This window comes from Acanthochromis polyacanthus, chromosome 17, assembly GCF_021347895.1.
Source record: "Acanthochromis polyacanthus isolate Apoly-LR-REF ecotype Palm Island chromosome 17, KAUST_Apoly_ChrSc, whole genome shotgun sequence".
NCBI lineage: Eukaryota > Metazoa > Chordata > Actinopteri > Pomacentridae > Acanthochromis > Acanthochromis polyacanthus.
In genome coordinates this window covers 13,318,415-13,340,506 of record NC_067129.1, presented here as the reverse complement: position 1 = coordinate 13,340,506, position 22,092 = coordinate 13,318,415, and the positions used below count along the sequence as shown (strand labels likewise).

The following is a 22,092-nucleotide window of genomic DNA, read 5'->3' as shown; positions in this document are numbered from 1 at the left end:
CTTGAAAAAAGTGGTTTTGTTTGCTTAGAATGAGCCCAGAAGAAGGAAGTCGTCTTCCACAGAATCGGTCATGAAATGTCAGACAAGAGGTATTCAGGTGTTGCAATCTGCAGCCTCACTGTCTGGAAAAGTTTCCTTTTTTTTTTTTTTTGAAAACTTTCCATCATCAAAGGGAAAGTGATATATAGTGAAGATGGCTGCCAGCTCACCCTTAATATCACAAGAAATTTTCTACAGAATGATTTTAAACTAAGAAAACCTTTTAATGTAAATATGATAGTCAACATCATTCTGCCCAGTTTCCTGGATTTGCAGGCTACTAAACTGCACAAAGACAGAAAACTACCTACTTTACTTTGTTATAAACCACCAAAAACAGTAAGGAGGTCCGTCTGCTCCACAAAAAAAAAATAAACACGCTCCGCTTAAAACATCCCCCGCCTTATATATAGTGCCTCTAAGTGCAAGAAATAATAATATATACTGGACGATACACCTACGAAATGATACATCTTCACTATAATAAAAACAATCAGGTCAAGGTCATACACCAAAAAAGGCAGATCTACATTATGCACAGGTGGCGTTGGTGGAATATGCATGAAATCCTTCAGGTAGTTTCTGACATATGCTCCAGAAACAGAATCAAAAAATATTTGAAGTGCCTCACAATGCACCCGAAAAAGCACATCTACATTACTAACAGGCTTAGTGTGTTGAAGGAAAACCTTCAACTGGTTTCTCAGATATGCTCCGGAAACAAAAAAATATTTGAAGTGCCTCACAATGACCTTGAAAATCAGGTCAAGGTCATACACCCAAAAAGGCAGATCTACATTATGCACAGGTGGTATGGGTGCAATATGCATGAAATACTTCAGGTAGTTTCTGACATATGCTCCAGAAACAGAATCAAAAAATATTTGAAGTGCCTTACAATGACCTTGAAAATCAGGTCAAGGTCATGCACCTGAAAAAGCACATCTATACTATATAGAGATGGCCTGGGTACAATATGAATGAAACCGTTTCTGAGATATGCTCCGGAAACGAAATGTGGACGTACGTACGTACGGACGGACGGACGTGCCCACGCCAATATCCCCCTCCGTGCCTACGGCCGGCGGGGGATAAAAAAATCATTCTACTTGGTCAATCTCGGGTGTGACCGTTGAAGTCGCGCTGCACCATTAACAGTCAGACTGGGATATCCACACATGCAGACTAAGAATAGGAAGGGAGGAACAGTTTATTGTGGTTAAAGACCAATTCATGCTGTCAGAGTCCGCTGATGAACACAGCGGGAGTTTACAGGCAGGTGGGAAGGCTGCAGGAATGCTGGAAAACAAAGTTCAAAACCAGGCAAGAGGTTTAAAAAGGTGGGACAGAAGAAACTGAACTGCTCAGCTGAAAATGTAAAGACAAAACGGGAAAAAGAGTCTCTGGGAAGCAGGTATGTATACTACAGCACTGAAGAGGAGAAAGGGAAGGGGGGAGTTTATGGAGGAACTGTGCTCAGGTGATGTGGGTGTGGTGGACAGAATGAAAACTGAGAACATCTGGTGGATGGAAGGAGCGTTACATGGAAAACAACAGCTCAGCGCTGAAGACGCCCGGGTTTCTTCAGGCCCAAACAACTATTTGAGGATGATAGTGATCCATTTCAATGGCTACACAGCAGACATCAAAACAATTTAACTATCACTCTTTATATCTCAGACAGATTGGAAAATCCACTTCAAGGCTGTAAAGCTTCAAAGATCTGCTCTGACGTCACTGACTGTAATCTCAGCTGAAATGAAAAGAAAGATGCAAAAAGATGACTTTGTGATTATCTTTGTCCTCCTAGTGGACAGACAGAGAAGTACAGCTTTTATTTTTCTGTCTGACTTGTTCATACCTGCCTAGCGTCAGATCCATTTGGCACCAGTGTATAATTAAATACACTTATGAAAGGATTATGAATTGCAGCCATTTCTTTTTTCTGCATTTTGAATGCTTACATCACAAACAGTTTGCTGTAATGCAGAAGTTACAACAGCTCTTGAGGTTGCCAGGTTTTTTAAATAATGAAATTCTGGATTCCTTGCTTATATTTTTAATTAGCATAAAGGAGCTGGCCTTGTCTTTTCTTCCAATTAGTGTTTCTTCAATTACAAAACTTCAGATTGACCCTTGGCCTCCATTCATGACACTAATAAAGAGGTTATTGTTATTATTATTAGAACATTTTTTGACAGAGCGCCTGACCTGATTGTTGTTTTCTCAGTGTCCAATAAACAAATGGCAATTCCCACATTTCTAGGGTATTGACTACATTTCGATAGGGCCTTAAATACATGTTGAAGAGTTAACAACAACGCAGGAAGTAAATGTGTGTTAATATGAGTGACACACAATGTATCTCTCCATTCCCAGGCCAGACAAGCAGGTGCATAACATGACACACGTATAATGGTGCGTGACTTCTTCAGTAAATGTTTCAATGACAACTCTTTGAGCTCTGTAGCGTTGCCCTGGAAACACTTGTTTCAGTCATGTCTGTGACTGTGAACACTCGGGTGGTTGGGAGGACACGCCCTGAGGCGCACCTGTACAGCCAAACACAAATAGAAACACTTAAATCTCTGCCCTTGTCAGAACCTACACAGACGTTAGAGGAGTGTAATACATTTTTAGGCTCATGAACAATAGATCTTTTCGTATCTTGCATGAAGTCCAACAGTTTTCTCTTCAGGTGTTGGGAAAATGCTGACTGACACACGCATGAACTTAAGTGAATATGTGTGACGTCCACCTGTTCAGGTTGACGTCTCAGGGGCGTGCCACATGTGTCAGCTATTGATTCTCCATGAGAAAGTCACGGTGAACCTGCACAGCACACAGCCAATAGCACTTGCTTTGTTCTAGTCATGTTATGTAATGTTTGTAGTTAAGTTTCATTTGGATTTTAACTCAGGAGAAGTGATGCTGCCTGAAAATGAAGACAAAGTCATGAAAGCTCCCGGAGATTGTTCAGACAAAGTTTCATGTTGGCACATGTTTGCTCCCTCTGCCAGGTAAAGACAGTGGTGGTGGTGGGGTCTCCTTCTCCTTCATTTGGACTATTCACTGCTAGATTATTGAACTTGTTCATTGACCATGCACATGTTTACATGGAGAGCACTTCCTTTATAGAATTGTAAACCTCTGATCTGAATTCAAGTCACTTTATTCCTCATTTTTTATAACATTATCTTACTTTTGGTTATTTGTTTAGTGATTTTTAGGTTGTGTTTAAAAAAATGCACAGTTTAATATGGCAAAGTTTAATGCAGTTTTAAGATAAGTAAAGAAGAAGAAGATACGCCTGTTTCACTGCCAATGAGACAGTGGTTCAGTGATGTTCAGATCATATTAAAATGCTGTAGAGAAGTTTTCTAACAGGAAGCAGTCCATGTAAATGCACTGGTGATGCATATCTCAATGTTTACAAACTGAACTTTTCCACCTTCTCATTTGTAGAATTTTCTTTCACGTTCTACATTGTGCTTTTTAAGTACAATTTATACAGAAAATCATTATAATGTCATTCAGCTTAGACATATGATGACGGGATATGATAGCGATAAATGTAAATAACATAAACAAGTTCCTTTGCTGCGTTAAAATGTGACTTAACTACACCTAAGTTGATGAATTTGTTTAAAGACGTCATAGGAGATGTCAAAGTGTAAAACTAGTTAAATGAACTTAACTTGAGAAAATAAGCGCAAAAACCTCAAGAGCATCTCATCACATAGACAGCAGTTACAGAGAGACCTGCTTTTAGTTAACATTTTCTGAGATAAAAGAGTTTAACAGTGAGAACTTACAGTATCAGCTGTAGAAAACCTGTGAGGCTGCTTGTAGTTACAGCTCTTCTAGCTGCAAGGTAATTTAACAAAGACACGCAGCAAATTTACACTTTGTGTATTTTCTCAAACTACAGAATTCAAGAGAGTTTTAAGTTAAAATGGTTCAAGTTGACTTATGTTTTTAGGCTGGTCTAAAATGATTTGGAAATAAATTTTGTATTTAGTAGAAATTAGCAAAATGCTCATATTCACACCACGCAAAGTTAAAACCAAAAAAAGGCAAAATAGTTATATTATATCTATGTTGCTTTTTAAATGTACATACATATATATATATATATATATATATATATATATATATATATATATATATATGTGTGTGTGTGTGTGTGTGTGTGTGTATATGTAGGCTGCTGAGTTTAGTAAATTCTAAAAGCAATCTTCAACAATCACATTACTCCTACTTCACTGCATGATAACAGCACAGCTCATAACTCATGTAAACTGCTCTGAAAAGCTCTGGCCCTGGAAAACATTTACCATTTGTTCATAGGAACTAATATGCGTCCATACAACAGAGTATTAACAACTCTATATATTACTATTTGCACTTTCCTAAAGAGATGATAAATGTGTTTGCTCTGTTAGCTTGTACTTTAACAAGTGTTTGATTTGGCACGACTCACGTGTGCTGGACATGTACAGCTAAATTATCAGAAGTAAAGATAAAACATTTAAAACGTTTCAGCATTTATTAGCATGGGTGTGATCCAAAGACACATTGACAATTAGTGTGGGAAGTTTCTGGTGTGACTCATTCTGACCCTTCCTTCTGACAAATGCACCAGATGTCAAGAGAAAGAAGCTTTAACCCCTCGTTTACACCTCACTGAACATTTCAAAAAGCACGTCTGTGATTCTATTTGTTGTGTTACAGAGTGAACAGGCCTGGCCCTCGTGTTACATGTCTACACTACTTACAGATACTCCTGCTTCTCGCCTTCCTGGCAGGTATGACTTGACATCAACTATGACACATAGAATTGAAAAAAGGTTGCTGGCAGACAATGGAACAGAGGCGTCTGTCAACTCATGTTATCTGGAAGGACAACTCTGCTCCACTACTTATAAACAGCAATGTCTGGCATGCAAACACCCATGAACAAGTCAAATTCCTTTCTAATTCATACTGTAACCTGTTGGTCTAGTCTGTTGTCTGTTTACTTGTTGCACAAAATGTCACAATTCTGTAGTTGTTGAACAGAGGAAGATGGAAAATACAAGAAAGAGGAAGCCCAGAAAAAATGTGATCCTCACAAGAGTCTTTTGTTTGTCTTATCAGAAATAAATCAATGTTGTATTTGGATATTACAGGTTAAACTGCCTCTAGGACAAATATAGCCTAGCCGCGCTAGACCCAGCTCTGAAGGCGCAAGGGTCTAGTTACCCTTGGTAAGTCTCGAGGCTGGATGCTCCTAAAACTGGCTGACGAATCACCATGAAGTGTAGAGTCAGAAGGCGGGCGTAACTAAGTGACGACAGAGGCGTGACGATTCTGACAGAAACAACTGGAAACAAGTAGCCTAGCCGCACTAGACAACCCACGGCAACGAATTTAATTCTCTGCCAGGGTCGACAACAAAAACGACAACAGTCGTTGAGCTCCATTAGCACCGACTCCGAATCATCCTTCTGTTAACATGTCTGTAATATACTTGAGCTTCACCCATTGACTGTATAAATAAGGCTTCATCGAACTACCGCATTCTCTGATTTCCGGCGCTCTAGGAACTACGTCAGCGTATTCCTTGCGCTGATTGGTTGTATACCTACCCGATTGCTGCAGAGTGATTTGAAAGACAACCTTTTAGCCTGCCTCCCTCCCTGCCGAGGGTAACTAGACCCTTGCGTCTTCAGAGCTGGGTCTAGCACAGCTAGACTAGGACAAATATGTACATATCATTCTTTCCTGTCCTGAGAATAATGGGACAATCACAAGAAAAGCATAAGAAAAGCAGGAGCTCATTTTCAAGTGCTCATCATTTTCTGCTTTAAAAAAAGATAAAATCCTGGATGACGCTGTGTGAGAGACGAATCTGCAAGTTTACACTCAAACTCACAAGGCATTTTAGAATCACCAATTAACCGAGCATTCATGTCACACAGGTTAAACACACAAACACCATATTTAAAGGCCCCTGCTAACCAATAGATTCAGTCCCAGAAGGTCATTGCTGTGACACGACGATGCTAACCACTGTTCCACCGTGCCAACTAGAGAAGCAATCCTAATACACAAAATCTGTATTTTACATTTGGTAAAAATGAATAAAACTTCCTTCCAAACATATGTACACTGAAAAGGAAAATTAAAAGTATGTTCTGAACGTTATAATCTACATTTAGTCAGTGGTAATGCACCGTCATATTAAGATCCTCCCCGACAGTTTCATATGAACCCCAGTCTGTGGTTATACTCTAAAAAGAGACCCCCCAACACAGCCATTGTTCTTACAAATGACTGAAAACTGTTCGCAGAACTTCTTGGGTCCATAACATGACGCCCATCAAGTTTAAAGACAATCCAATGTATGGTTGTTGAGTTATGCAAAGTACAGACACGCCTACATACATACCGACGTTTTTTTATTTATCAGTGAAATTTGGGACAAATTAATGGCTAACTCAGATTCATATGTAAATCTTTAAAGTGAGACTTTTTTAAGCCATTCAAGTTTTCCTTTGGGTTTTAGTGTTCGTTCAAGAGGTGACCATAAACAAAGACAACAAAATGAAGATTCTGAGATCTCACACTGGGGTTGAACTGACATGAGATGAATGTTATTAATCAAGAGCTAAGTTTAAGAGGAAATAGAAAATGGTCAAAATCTCATGATGGTAAACTGAACTCAGTTGGGTCTAGAGCAGGGGTGGGCAAACTTTTTGGCTCAGGGGCCACATTGACTTTTGAAATAAGACAGACGGGCCAGACCAGCATCAGATGCTTGGAGATTGTGCAAACTAATAGGAATTACATGTTAAAGACAATACTGACAAAGTAAAGAATACTCACAGTCAGTTTCAGTGGGAACAGTGTTGTTGGTCACCCTTTTCTGCCAGTGCATCAAAGTCTGGTGTCAGTCTGGTTGTGGCAATTCTCAGGATGGATCTGAGGTGTTCATCAGTTAACTGGGATCTGTGCTGTGCTTTGTGGATGTTCATCACGCTAAACGTCTGCTCACACACGTAGGTAGATCCAAACAACACCAGCATCCTCTGTGCCATCTTCCCAATGTTTGGAAACTTGACTTCACTTAGTGAAGCGTAAAAGTCATTCAGTTTAAGGGAGCTGAACTTCTCCTTTAAGACCGAGTCACTTTGAAGATCGATCAGTTCCAACTGCAACTCCTGAGGTGCTGTTTCTGGGTCTTGTAACAAGGGACATGATACCAGCTGAGAACCGACGGCAGAATTCTCCGTGTAGGTCTTCTAGTGATTCCTTATATTTCATCACATGTCCACTGGACTCTGTCAGCGTCACCAGTGTAGGGAAATGAGCGAAGGATTTTTTTGACATTTGTCTTGAGAATAAAGTCAGTTTGGCTTTGAAGGCTGTCACATTTGTTTACAATTCGTGCAAAAATTGATCTTTCCCTTGCAGCTTCACATCCAGCTCATTCATGTGTGTCAGTATGTCCATGGCAAAAGCAAAATCACAGCCAATCTCTGTGGCACAGCTCAGGAAAATCATCGGTTTTCCCGATTAACTCCAAAAATGAGCTCATCTCGCCTTTGAGCTCCCACACTCGCTGACATACTTTTCCCAAACTTAACCAGTGGACATGAGAGCGGTAAAGCAAGCCCTGGTGATCAGCATCAGTTTCTTCTAGAAACTTCATGAACTGACGATGCTGAAGCCCTCTCAATGTATAAAGTTAACGAGTTTTACAACTGGCTTCACGACATGATCAAGATGCAAAACAGACTTGCAGAACGCTTCCTGGTGGATTATGCAGTGTAGGAAAATCACATCCAGCTCAGGCTTTTCCTCCTTCACCTTATCCTGGATTCTTTTCAACAGCCCGACGTTTTTTCCTGTCGAGTTTGGTGATCCATCCGTGGTGACATTGGCGAGTTTCTACCACGGCAGCTTCATCCTCTGAATGATCCAGACACCCTGTCCTACAGTCCTCTCCACGTGTTTTCCCTTCATGGATTCATGGTCAAAAATTCCTCCGTGGTCTCAAAATGTTCATTAATCCCTCTAATGAAAATTAAAAGCTGAGCAGTGTCTTTTATGCCATTACTTTTGTCCAGTACTAATGAATATAGCTTGAAGGACTCCGCTTTTTCATTCAGTGAGCTGGCTAAGTCTTCGTCGATTAGTTCAACACGGCCAGTAACTGTCCTGCTGATAAACTATTTTTTTCAAATTAGTTTTTTCTCTCTGGACACAGGAGACCTGCTGTCTCTACCATGCATTCTTTCAAAAACTCCCCGTCGGAGAAAGGCTTGCTAGCCTTTGCTATTTTGAATGCTAGCAAATAACTTGCCTTCGTGCTTGACTCTTGAATCGTAGTTTGCAGAAAAAACATATTTATCTGAGTCTGTAAACAGGCTGCCAGCCTCTGAGCCGTAGCTGTCCGTTCTTGCGCTGACTGGTTGCTAGCGTAGTTAGCATGCTTCGTGGAAAAGTGCCGGCTGATATTGTATTCTTTAAAAACCGCAACAGTTTCATTGCAAATAAAACATACAGCCTTTGAACGGCCTTCAGCGAAAAAATATTTAGTCGTCCACGCCTTCTGAAACAGTCGACGCTCACTGTCGACTTTTATTTTCTTTGGTCCACTCATTCTTACGGCAGGGCTCAATGCAGCTGCACAGTAGAAGAAGAGAAAACTGGACGAGCCCTCAGTAGAGGGCAGAACCACGCCCTCTACTGGCGAAAACTCAGCCCTGGCGAAAACCCTGCCATGCATAATACTTTGTATCAATTTTGATCATCCTATGTATATCCCTTCCTACTTGATCTGCTGACCTCTAACTCCACAACTGAGCAGGGGACCTTAGACTGATCTTCAGTGCCAAGTTTGATTATCCTGACTTCAGCACTTGCAGAGATATCTGACCGGACATACACACATACATACATACATACTTACCCAGCCAGCCAGATACCGAAGCGAATGCAGTAACCCCACTGAGGTACGTCAGGCGTGGTTAATAAACCAACAAAGGTCACTTGTGTCTGGAGTGCGCCATCTAGTGGGGACAACAGAAACATCGGGTACTGCAGGGGAAGGCCAAATGAATGTGGTCTTTACTGTAATTTCGTCAGTTCTAATATTGACAAAATTATTGATTGAAAAGCTCAACGGGCCGTATGTGGCCCGGGGGCCGTAGTTTGTCCATGTCTGTTCTAGAGAAATATCCATTAACAAACTGAGGAAATAAAAGTGTATTTCAACAACTATGGGCAGTAACCACATATAAATGATATTCACAGCTTATTCTAAAGAAAATTTCTATAAGTGTTCCATGATGTATTCTTGTTTTCTATACTTCTTATTTATTTTTTATATTCAGTAACAAAATCATAGGCCTAAATTCAAATGTGTACACTGAAACTATTCCATAACAATGTCTGATAACTTTGCCATGATGTTTAGCGTGTAACATACACTACCAGTGCATGGCTCCATCATACACTCAGATTGGTAGCTCTTTTTTTTTTCCAAATCAGGTCAAGCTCGCTGCCAGACCTCTGTTGCTCCTTCCACTCTTCCTGTTCCTACAACACTTGCACAAACCTCAGGTAAACGAAACTTAACGAAATCATTCAAATCCCTGGCAAATCTAAGCCTGCATCACTAGCTGCTGGCATGAATTAACTATTTCTACAACCTCCCTTCCTTCGAAATGGCAGTATACTACTTTATTGACATCACTGTGAATGTCACTGGACAGACGAAGAATGAGACAGAAGTTATTGTCTGGGTACGTAGGGAAGCTTTTTTTAATAAAAAAAATTACTTATTAACATACCAGATGTATGGTTAGATTCTGTGAGTTCATTTTATGAGCATCATGTTTTATTTTTCTTTCAGCTTGACCAGGTGTTTCAAAACACGCTGGAGAACTGTGCGTCACCAAACCCTGACGGAACAACAGCCACACCCACCTCTCCGCAAGCTACGCCTGCGAGCACCTTGAATGAGACGACACCTGCAACGGTGACAACAACAACACTGCAAACAGCTGTTACAACTACAATGCTACAAACCTACAGCACGACTGCAGCTGTATCAACAACGTTAGAAGGCAGCACCACAATTACAGTTGTAACTTCTACAGTGCCACAAAGTACCAGTGCAACTACAGCTGCAACCCCATCACAAAGCACCAGTGCAACTACAGCTGCAACCACGTCACAAAGCACCAGTGCAACTACAGCTGCAACCCCGTCACAAAGCACCAGTGCAACTACAGCTGCAACCACGTCACAAAGCACCAGTGCAACTACAGCTGCAACCACGTCACAAAGCACCAGTGCAACTACAGCTGCAACCACGTCACAAAGCACCAGTGCAACTACACCAACAACAATGCCACAAAGCACCAGTGCAACTACAGCTGCAACCACGTCACAAAGCACCAGTGCAACTACACCAACAACAACGTCACAAAGCACCAGTGCAACTACACCTGCAACAACATCACAAAGTACGAGTGCAACTACACCAACAACAACGTCACAAAGCACCAGTGCAACTACACCTGCAACATCACAAAGCACTAGTGCAACTACAGCTTCAACAACAACACCACAAAGTACCAGTGCAACTACAGCTACAACAACAACGCCACAAAGCACCAGTGCAACTACAGCTACAACAAATGTCATCGCCACAGCACCTGCACCACCCGTCACCATGATGACTCCACCGACAACTGAGATCAACAATCCACGACCACAACCAGCACAACCACCACGACCTGCACCACCAGTGAATACAAACAGGCCGCGTGTAGTCCGTGAAGTCAGTGGCAGTATGACACAAAGCAGGTACCAGTGCAATGATTTCTATGAAATGAGTGGATGAGTGAATGGATTACTGACTTAAAGGATGGGTAATTTTCTAGGAGGAGAAAATGCTGAATACAAATGAAAAATGTTTTTGCAGCATCTTCTGTTATATTATTGTTGCAGTTGTACTCCTGTAATAATGAACAAAATCAGGAAGTAAACTTCAATTGTTATAATTTGTTAGTGACAGATTCCACCCAAATTCACACAATAGGGACAATTTCTTCCTATGAAAATGATTAGATTTAAGATTAACCTTACTCCCACTGGCACCAGAGATTTACTATTTGTCAAATCTCACAGGTGCTTTATGCTGTCATCTGAATTTTTCATGACTTTTGTGTTTCACTTTTAATTAGCGCTTTTTGAAAAATGTATTGGGGTCATTCAAAAACACCTGTTTCCACCAATGCAATTTTAAATAATGGAACTGTTCACTTAGTTTGTGTTTGCCATAGACCCTAATTTAAACCATCGCACACTATAAAAGAAAAGCATCTATTTTTGTTTTAAACTATGTTCAAATGAAGTGTAAATTCCCAGAAAAAGAATGAGCTTCATTTGTATTTTTCCAAATAGAATTAATTGCAGAATTGATAATGAATAATGAAGAGAAAAGGTTCAATTTTGCTATGATGGTTGTATCTAACAGTAGTTAATTCTTGGGTATCTCATTCGGTGGTCCTTTTGTGTTGAATGTGCTGGTAGTATTAGAGTTAAAGATGAGACTGTCTTTGTTGAACTGCAGCCATTGGTAGTGGTTAAGAGAAGATGGTGCACAGAGCTTCCTTTCTTTCCATAAAAATCTTCCTTAACGAGACAATACTTGTTTTACTTTCCCATTCAACTAATGGAAGGCTTATCTGTGGCATTAGTAACAGTAGAGAAACAGTTACACAATCTGAGATGAGTCATGAAGCATGTAAAATGACTCAGTAATGCCAGTGTTGTCTCAATTTACTTTTCAGTGGGATCAGAAATACCAGCCTGTTTCAAGTAAGTTAACAATTCAGCGTAGCTCTCAGTCTGAGTCGATGAATATAAAGGTTGCGTAAATCCACCCTGATTTGTGTTTCAACAGGGAATGGAAGTGTCATGCAACACAAAAACTGCAATAATGTAAGTGAAATAACACTTTTCATTAGTGTGAAGAACTGTATCTCAGTCTGCTTGTTGACACTGATCTTATGCTTCAGAAACACCACATGTTCTGTGACGCTGCGGCTGAGTCGGAGCGTTCGTCCATGTTGCATCCTTCGTACTCTCTGCAAGGCCAGTAAAAACTCCACTGACATCCGCGTGGTGGGAAACAGGATCGATAAACTGAGTAAGTGTTGCATGCTCTAAAACACACAGTCACCTACCTAATAAGTTCACATACTGCAATCAATCCTCTGTGTCACTGATCAGATCAGCTTCAAAATGAGTGCGACAGCGACCAAGAAGAGGTGAACAGTTGCATCTATTATGGCCTGGGCAGTACATTATGGTAAGATGTTTGAGCTTCCTGAACTCAAAAATTGAATCAGCGTTTAAAAGAATGTGTATTAGGTTATTGGGATTAATATTATTTTTCCCTCTTTTAATCATACGTGTCTTTTATCTTTCAACAGCACAGAGTCTGAAGCTGCATATGTGGCTCCACAAAGCAACACAACTACCTGTGGTGAGCTTAGAACTTTTCATTAAAACATACTGAAAGTGCACAAAGTCATGGAGGTATTTGTCTTTTAAACTTTTTACCACATGCTGATGTGTCTTAGATGGAATTTAAAATGATCCAGAACGTCCAAAACGCATCAGCTTGTCTGAAGTAAACATGTAGTCTGTCCTGCTGATTAAGCTCTGTTGTTACTGAGGCCAAGTCCACGTTAAAACACAATTAATCATAGTCAAGAGCACACAGCAGGCAGTGATATAAACCAATCTCTAAAACCATGTTGACCAATAGAAGCCTAAAAAAAAGCTATTACCAGTTACAGTGTGGTGCATCCAGAAAGGACTGGATCATACATGTGGACTGATTCTGTTGTTTCTCTTACTCAGTTTAAGTGTACATTTATACTGATCAGGCAAAACATTATGTCCACCTGTTTAATTTAGTTGGTCTCCTTTATGCTGCTAAAACTCCTCTGACCCAGTGGTTCATGGGCACAGTACCTCTGGGGATGATGGCAGTGAATTCTGTGGGTTCTGTGGGTTGCAGAGTGGGAACATGTGCCATTCTGGTCACACCGATGTTTAAATACTGTAAACAGACTTGCTTTCTTTGCTTTGTTTCAGGCAACAACTCCAGCTGCTCTGCTTACTGCAACGGATCCGGTTAGTGTTTCATCACTTATCAAACCCTCCATTTTCTTTATCTAATTTATCATGTCTGAAAGATTTTTCTAACTTTTTCTCAAAGCTTAATTTTGCTTCTTTGATTTCAGATGCATACTACGGTTTTGACATTTCAATACGAGGTCCCAACATCACCTCTTCATATGTCTCCTCTGTGGTAACTTCACTGTTCACACATAGAAAATACATACATTTATGTTTAAGCACTGATAGCACATTAAACTGCATAAGTCAGTTCTTGTTGCATGAAACTCTTTTTAAATCTCACAGATTTCTGAGGTGAAACAAGCATCACTTTGCCCGCCAAGTGAAGAGTAAGTTTGTCTTCTGAAAACATACAGAATCCCATTTCATATCAGTAAATACAGTTTATTAAAATTAAAGCTAAATCACAATCTTTGGAATTTCCCTTTGCAGCCCATGTCCACTGGCTATCATTACATCTGAATACAAGGTAACCAGATACTGAACAATTTCCTGTGTCTCTTTATTCTTTTATCAAATAAAGGCAAAAAAAAATAATTCAATTAAATATTTTCCTACTATTATCACTAAAATGGAAATTTCTCCCCAGAATCTCACTGTTTTGTGTGGAGTCACAGCACAAAAGTGAGTCTAATCCTATTATATCGTGTTATCTCAGTAATTTTCTGGGAACAGCATTTCTGTTTACTGGTACATCTCATACTGATTGGAATCTGCGCACTTTTGATCTTTTATTTCCAGCGCTCTGGGCTGCTGGGTGATTTTAAGATTTGCCCATGAAGTTCCTATCTGCTTGGTGGCAACAGCTGTGAAGAATGTGCTTCAGTCTGAGCAACAAATCCGTTTTAATGGGCAAGTGATCCGAGCAGGTGTGTGCGCATTATCCACAGAAAAACAAGTTATTCTGTTCATACAGTCAAGGAATAACTGCAACTGTGTTCTGTATAACGACAACGTTTTGTTTCATATTTCATGCAGCGATTTGTGGAGATTTAGAAGCCGGCGACGATCTGCTGCAATCCCAGTTCAACGGTTCATTGATGGCCGTTAACCTAAAACCTGCTAACTTTTGTACAGAAATCCAAGCGAGTAACAGCTTCCTTTGGTTTGTATGATCTTCCTTTCACATCACCCTCTGCACAACTAAACTTGCAGACTCACTAAACCTGATAATGCCTGTAAATTCTTCAGGGCCTGATGCAAAAATTCAACAAATACTTTCACTCAAGAGCCTAATTTGTCTTATTTTTCTTTACAGTGAAAATGGAAAAAGTGTCATTGTGCTGCTGCAGCAACAGTGTGTTGTCCCGGTTGGGTTCACCACAGTCAGCCCTAATGTGACAACCACACAACCAAACAACACCACACTGTCTGCCAATACGACTTCATCCCCGCTGAATACCACAAATAATTCTACTTCCGTGACCCCATCAGAAAGTCCAACAACCACTGAGACAGGTGTGTTCTGCTCTCAGCACTGTGTTGCAGCGTGTATAATACCATAGCATCACTGCAGTATAACTCTACATTGTGTTGACAGACGCTGAAGGCCAAGCCAACGCCCTGCTGGAGCTGACCAGAAACGTGTCCCAGCTGAACTCCAGTCAGGTGGATCAGCTGGTGTCTCAGCTGGAGGACCTTTTGTCGGGTCCAACTGTGAGCCTGTCGCTGGGAAACACCTCCGTCAACATCGTCAGTAATCTGCTGGATGCTTCACCAGAGACGCTGTCAAGCTCCTCCAACAGGTTACAGAGAACCATATATGCTAATCTCCAAATTATTGGACTATATTGTGAATGATTTAGGCAATTTGCATTCAAATCTTTTTATATTTCAGGTATATTTTTGCAGACTGTCACACTTGGGGGCACAAAATACAAACATAACTGGAGCACACTGTTGTCAACATGCTGACTGCTACATGAACAGAAAAATGAAGTTACTTAGGGGGTCGTATGACTTTGCCTGTATGTTTCTCTAAGATTCAGGCTTGATTTTATGCACGGTTAAACACTCATGTTGTCCTGCAGGTCAAAATTGACCCTTTTTAAAATTTGAAAATGTGGGAAAAAGTATATATTTTCACAGTGAAACTTCTGATGTCCACATTTTTAACATTTTTGGGAAATCTTTGAACATTTTTTGATGGAAAAAAAAAATGTTAAAATGTTTCTTAAGAACTTTCACAAAAAAATCAACCAAAATCCAGCGAAATTCGCTGGATTTTGGTTGATTTTTTTGTGTGAATGTTCTTAAAGAAAATAGAAGATATACTGATGTATATGTAATCACTTTAGGTATTTTCAGGATTTTTTTGGAAGATTTTTACTCATTTTTAAAAAATATTTACAAGAATTTTCTTGCCAAATTTGGGGGATTTTTTTTAAAAATAAAACTTTTAAGGGTAACTTTTAAGGAATTATTGGAATTTTCTTCCTGAAGATTTTGCAAATTTTCAGAAATTTGGGAATTTTTTTGGCAGAATTTTTGGATTTTTTTTTTCAGAAAAAGAAACTATATTTTTTTTGGGTGTCCATAAATGAAGACAGCATGAGTGTTAAATGCTGCAGAGACTGTGCCAAGTTCAAGTCAGTTACACCAAAAATTAATAAAATCAATCAAATTATTCAGCTTTTCACACTCTATCACATTAGCCTGGTAGAAATACTGTACTCTAAAGCCTTGTACAGTCCAGTGGTTGGGAAATACTGATGTAGCTAAGATTGCAAAATAAATATTACTTTGATAATTATTTGAAAATACTAATTACTTTCCTTTTTCGTTAGGATTATAGGGGTTGTTGATACAGTGGGTTTAAAGCTGGTCTTGGGAGAAAATGCTGAGACTCTGCTGTCCCCGGCCGTGGCTCTTTCTGTGAAACCAGCAGATGGCGATAACTTTCAGGAAACGTTTTTTTCCATCTCAGACCCAACAAATGTACAGGTACAACATGAAGACTGCAGTTTTAAATGAGTATTTTCTCGTGCTGTGTGTGTCAGTGCTGGCTACAAAAGCCTTTAAGATACGCAACAAGTTATTTTAGATCTATTTCACATTAGCATATCTGTGTTAGAGCTGTTTAGTTGAATAGTTTGAAAGCCTTAACAGTTGGGATGAATGGCATGTTTTAGATAAACACACTGATGCTAAACAGTAGTGGACAGTAACTATAGTAACTCAAGTATTGTTGTTTAATTTGTTGCTCCAAATTTCTGCACCACTAGTGAGTTTTTGTACTTTATCTTGACTTTCTATTAAACAGGTTTTTCGGGTGTTTGCAATACGCAGTTAGTCTTGTAATCTGTCAAACTATGCAGCAAGGTCAGTAGGTCAAAAAATTTTTGGCTTCCAGCCCACTTCCTTTTCTCACAATAACATGAGTTTCAGCATGATTTTTAGGTACATCCCTGGATTACTTTTGACATTGTACACGTAATGCTGTTTTGAAGAGGAAATGAGTTGACCTGAGGCAGCTCTGCTACAGCAGGCAGACAGATGTCAGGTGCCCCATTTAAACTGAACATGAAGATGAAATCTGCTTGCAATGCCTGAGTCTGTCTGTCTATGTGTGCCGCAGGTCCGCGGGGCTCCCAGGCTGAGGAGGAGTGTGAAAACAGACTCCTCCATCCCTCAGGGCACCATCAGGCTGCCCCCCTCCCTCACGCAGAACCTGACCCCCGAGGAACAGCAGCTGGTCTCCAGAGTCCAGTTCAATTTCTACCAGAAGAGCACAGTGTTCCAGGTCTTTACCTTTAAACTAACATCAGTATAAGAAAATAGGAAGGTTGTCTGTGTTTTTTTGATCACAGATTTGGTGCTTTAAAGGAAACACATGGGTTGAATTTTAAATTCCTAGTGTAAATTGTCTTGAGCCGACTTATGTTGTCTCTACAGGACCAGTCCTTGGGAGAACGCAGACTGAACAGTGGGATTCTGGGAGCAAGCGTGAGCAACCTGTCAATCTCAGGACTGCAAGACGATGTGATAATTCGCCTGAGAAACACAGAGCCTGTTCCAGTAAGTCCAGTTTCATGAACTGGTTTCAGCACCAGCTCTTCCTTAGATACATTTACTTTTATTTTAAAAAGCAGCACTTTGATGCAGGGCTATGTGAGGCCTCGGGCTTCACGAGCAAAGAAACCAAACCAAACAGCAACGCTATTCAAATATTTCATGTGTGTTGGAAAAAAAAGACACTTTTAGTTACTTGTTTGCATGAACAGTAACCGTGACCACTCAAAAATTGTGTGTGTGCAGCTCCAATTCAAATACAGACACTGAAAGAGCACTTTAGTAGCTGTCATTATCAACAAGGAAACAAAAAATGCAATGTAGAATCAGAAATGGTCAACTGCTGTCTTTTTCTCACACCGCAGGGAAACTATGTGGCAACGTGCGTTTTCTGGGACTTTACATTTAATAGTAAGTTATTTAACAGTGTCTCTCAGATTAAAGTGAATACAAACAACCAAACAATGACAGAGTGTTTTAAGCTATGTTTTCTGCTGGCAGACGGATCAGGTGGTTGGAATTCAGATGGCTGTTCTGTCCAAAACAGCACCGACAATGAGACTGTTTGTGGCTGCAATCATTTAACCAGTTTTGCTATCCTTCTGGTAAGAACATAATCACATTTTTATTCTATCTTTTTTGTCATAATTGATAAAAATAATAACAGAAATCCGCTGAGCTCTCTCTGTTTTGGGGTTGTTGTTTTTTTACAGGACCTCTCCAGACAGCCTCTGACCAGTCGTGTTCAGGCCACCATCCTCACCTTCATCACATACATCGGCTGTGGAATCTCCGCCATCTTCCTGTCCGTCACCCTTCTCACCTACTTGTCATTTGGGTAAGAACTGAGAGCCGCAAAAACGATCCATATACAATATGGGCCTGTGTGCACTGCTGTCTGTCTGTCTGTCAATTAAGCAAGTAAGCAGGAAGCAAATAAGTTTTTTCAAAATGCTTCACATGCAAAGGTATAAAAATATGGCACACAGAATAATATAGAAAATACAGCAAGATAATATTAAATTAAGTTAAATGCATCTAAAACAGTACAGATAAATTTAATAAAGTACTTTATTTAACAGAATAATTCAAATTGATTGACTAATACGGCAAAAAGGACAAAAGATAGGGAAAAAAACATGCCAAATATGAAGCATACGATAAGATAGCAAAAAATGAAGCAAAGTGAACAAAAGTGCAGACATATTTTCTAAAAGTACTGGCAGTTTAGATTAGATGTGCGGATTATATAAAAGCAGTTGGTAATAAACTGTCTTGCTTTTAAAAAATAATGACATTTGGGCAAATGTAAGCTGGCAGCATAATGACTGAACACCATTTTATTGTCTGATGTGAACTCAGACCATTCAGAAACTTGTAGTAGAGCCTTAAATAAAATTTATAATTACCAGAAGCCAGTGCAGGGCTCTTATTATCTGAGTATTCTGTTCTTTCTTCTTGACATTTATCAGGATTTTAGCAGCGGCGTTTTAAATGAGTCACAAATGTTTAATGGTCTTATTAAGGAAGCCAGTAAGGCATGAATTACAGTAGTCCAGTCAAGTATTAAAAGCATCAATAAGCTTTTCTAAATCTTGCTTGGACACACCGTTTTTTAGTTTGGCTTTGTTTTTAATATAGCAGAACAAGGATTTAGGTACAGCTTTGATGTGGTTGCTGACATTTTAATGTTCATCTATGATTTAGCTGTTTGGTTTCTGACCACAAAAACATGATAGATGAACTTTTTAATGGTTTAAAGTGTCTTGGATTCGAGTCTCTTTTAAGAGTTAAATACTCTGGTCATTAGCTGACTGCCATTTATTACTGCTACAGTAGAGTTCAGGATGAAATATAAAGATCAAATCTAATTCAGACAAACTAGAAAGAGGCAGATGTGTTTTTACAGCACTTTAACTTTTAGCGTACTGTTCACTGAGATGTTTCTTTCATGTTGTCTGAACCCTGCAGGAAGCTTCGTAAAGACATTCCATCTAAAATCCTGATCCAGCTGTGCCTGGCCCTGCTGCTGCTGAACCTGGTCTTCCTGGTGGATGCCTGGCTGGCTCTCTATCCAGACTCTGTGGGCCTTTGCATTTCCACTGCCTGGTTCCTTCACTACTTCCTGCTGGTTACCTTCACCTGGATGGGACTGGAGGCCGTCCACATGTACCTGGCTCTGGTGAAAGTCTTCAACAGCTACATATCCCGCTACATGCTGAAGTTCTCGCTGGTCGGCTGGGGCGTCCCCATGATCGTGGTCATTATTGTCATTGCAATTGACAAAGACAACTATGGTCTTGTCTCCTACGGAAGGTTTTCTGATGGCACGAGCGATGACTTGTGAGTTTTCTGTCCTAACCTCAAAATGCCGATACATGAAATCCAACCAGCTACAACAACCATTTGTTTTCTCATCCATCCTTGTTCTCTCCCTCAGTTGCTGGCTGAAGAATGACATTGCCTTCTATGTGGCAGTGGTGGCCTATTTCTGCGTCATCTTTCTCTTCAACTTCGTCATGTTCATCGTAGTGTTGGTCCAGCTGTGCCGGATAAAACGGCAGAACCCTCACAATGTTCAGCACCGGACCACACTGCAGGATGTGCGCAGCATAGCGGGAATAACCATCCTGCTGGGCCTTACCTGGGGCTTCGCTTTTTTTGCTTGGGGGCCGGTTAACCTCGCGTTCATGTACCTCTTTGCCATCTTTAACTCCTTACAAGGTGAGTCGACATATTTGGGTGTAATAGTGGGACCAGTAAAAACTGAGATTAAAATCACAGGGCAAAAGAAGCGTGTAAAACAGGTTAACATAACTCAATCAGGGATAGAAACCAACTATTTCTTACATTATTGTTGAGTTATATATGTCACAAACATGCATTATATAAGTTGTTGGTTATTAACAACATGTAGTTCGAAATGCCATGTACACATTATTTTGTTCAACAACATTGTTTGACCATGTTAAACGTGCTGTGACTAAGAGAGTTTCACGATAAACCATATTTTAGTTTAGGCAAATAACCCAAACAGTAATATATTAAAATAAATTCTAGACTTTTTCACTTCAGTGATTTTTATTCTGTGGTTTTAACCCCCATTATAGCTGAGCATGTTTACATTGTATGGACTAAAGGAATTACTGTAGTGACACTAACATTACAGAAAGGAAGTCAGTGAGAGCAAAAAAAATCAATATAAGGAGCCAACATTTAGCCAGATTATCTAAACCACTTTATTTCAGATATGATAAGCCACCTGAAATGTTAGGAGTAATACCTGATTGTATGATAAAATATGTGTAGAGCTGCTCATGTTCAAAGAGGGAAATGACTCATAACTGTAACTGATGTTTGCAGTGAACAGTTTCTCTGCTTGGCTTCATTTTGTCCACATTTTACTGATATCATCTGGTTCCCTGATTTTAGCAGTTAAAGCACAACAGTAACATAATTTTAGGCTTCCATCTCTTCTCTCTATTCTGTTCCTGTATGTCCAAAAGAATCCCTGTGGCATCATAAAACTGTTTGTTTTGCAGGTTTCTTTATATTCGTGTTCCACTGTGCAGTGAAGGAAAATGTGAGGCGGCAGTGGAGGACCTACCTCTGCTGTGGCAAAATGAGACTAGCAGAGAACTCAGGTTAGAGATGTTCACTTTACATTACTGTAGTCTGGCAAGAAACCTATAGGATTAAAATTCATGCACTACTGCTTCAAAGTGAAAGATTCAATGAATGGTCGAAATGAATTAACGACATTTTAACCTTTGTTTTGAACTTCTTTTCACAGAATGGAGTCGCACTGCAACACAGAAGACTGCGAAGAAATCATCTGTGACCAAACTAACATCTCTTCATTCCTCAAATTCCTCCAATTCCAACAACTACAACAACTCAACCAGCTCCTCCACTTTCCTTTTCAGCGAGTCTTCAGAGCCGACTAACGGCACGGGTGAGTGAAAACATTTTGAGACTGTGATTGTCAGAACCCCCCGACAGTGATGTTAAGTCACATTATGAGTGATTTAACCATCTGCCCACAGTTTCTTTTTGCAGCAGCACTTTTAGAAATATCAGTTGTTAAAGATAGTTTGCCACAGATCTTATCAATATGAGTAGTAACAGTAGTTCTGTGCAACAGGGAGCCCGTTTGACGACAGAGCAATCACACGAGATGAGCATCCCAGCATGGACGTGGTCCTCAACGAGATCAACAGCCAGTACAGAAACTCACAACCATCCTGACCCAAAAACAGCACAGTATGTTTTCTGGCACCCATTTGTAAATACTTGTACAATAACTCAAGTAATTTATGTATCCTCTATGAGCCTGTAGGATGTACTGTACTAGCTAAATGTTGTACAATAAACTTGATTTTTTTTAATATTCTACCTTTATCCTTGTATTCATTGTGTCTTTACAGTGGACCTGTACAGGCTTCCTTCTTTGTACAGAGATGTTATCTTTATAGGTTTTTATACGCCAAAAGTAAATTGCTTGCACTGATGTTTAACAAGCCAAATGACTGGTGAAAGTCCAGACCAGCATCCATCCATCCTATATACCGCTTTATCCTCACTAGGGTCGCGGGGGGTGCTGGAGTCTATCCCAGCTGACTCGGGCGAAGGCAGGGGACACCCTGGACAGGTCGCCAGTCTGTCACAGGGCTACATACATAGATGAACAATCACACTCGCACCTACGGGCAATTTAGAGTTATCAATTAACCTCAGCATGTTTTCTTGGCCTGTGGGAGGAAGCCAGAGTACCCGGAGGAAACCCACGCATGCACAGGGAGAACATGCAAACTCCATGCAGAAAGATCC

At 40.1% G+C, this 22,092-nt stretch overlaps 1 protein-coding gene across 1 annotated transcript; it reads left to right on the top strand.

Annotated features, from left to right (window-relative positions):
• The first annotated feature begins 7,279 nt into the window (after positions 1-7,279).
• LOC110948777 (adhesion G-protein coupled receptor G2) lies at positions 7,280-21,747 on the top strand. Its single transcript, XM_051937909.1, has 13 exons — positions 7,280-7,316; positions 14,792-14,996; positions 16,038-16,194; positions 16,829-16,993; positions 17,146-17,268; positions 17,628-17,673; positions 17,764-17,867; positions 17,976-18,100; positions 19,234-19,605; positions 19,703-19,986; positions 20,805-20,906; positions 21,056-21,217; positions 21,407-21,747. The coding sequence occupies exons 1-13, from the start codon at positions 7,280-7,282 to the stop codon at positions 21,508-21,510; spliced, it is 1,986 nt and encodes a 661-aa protein (XP_051793869.1). The 3' UTR covers positions 21,511-21,747.
• The last annotated feature ends 345 nt before the right edge of the window (positions 21,748-22,092 follow it).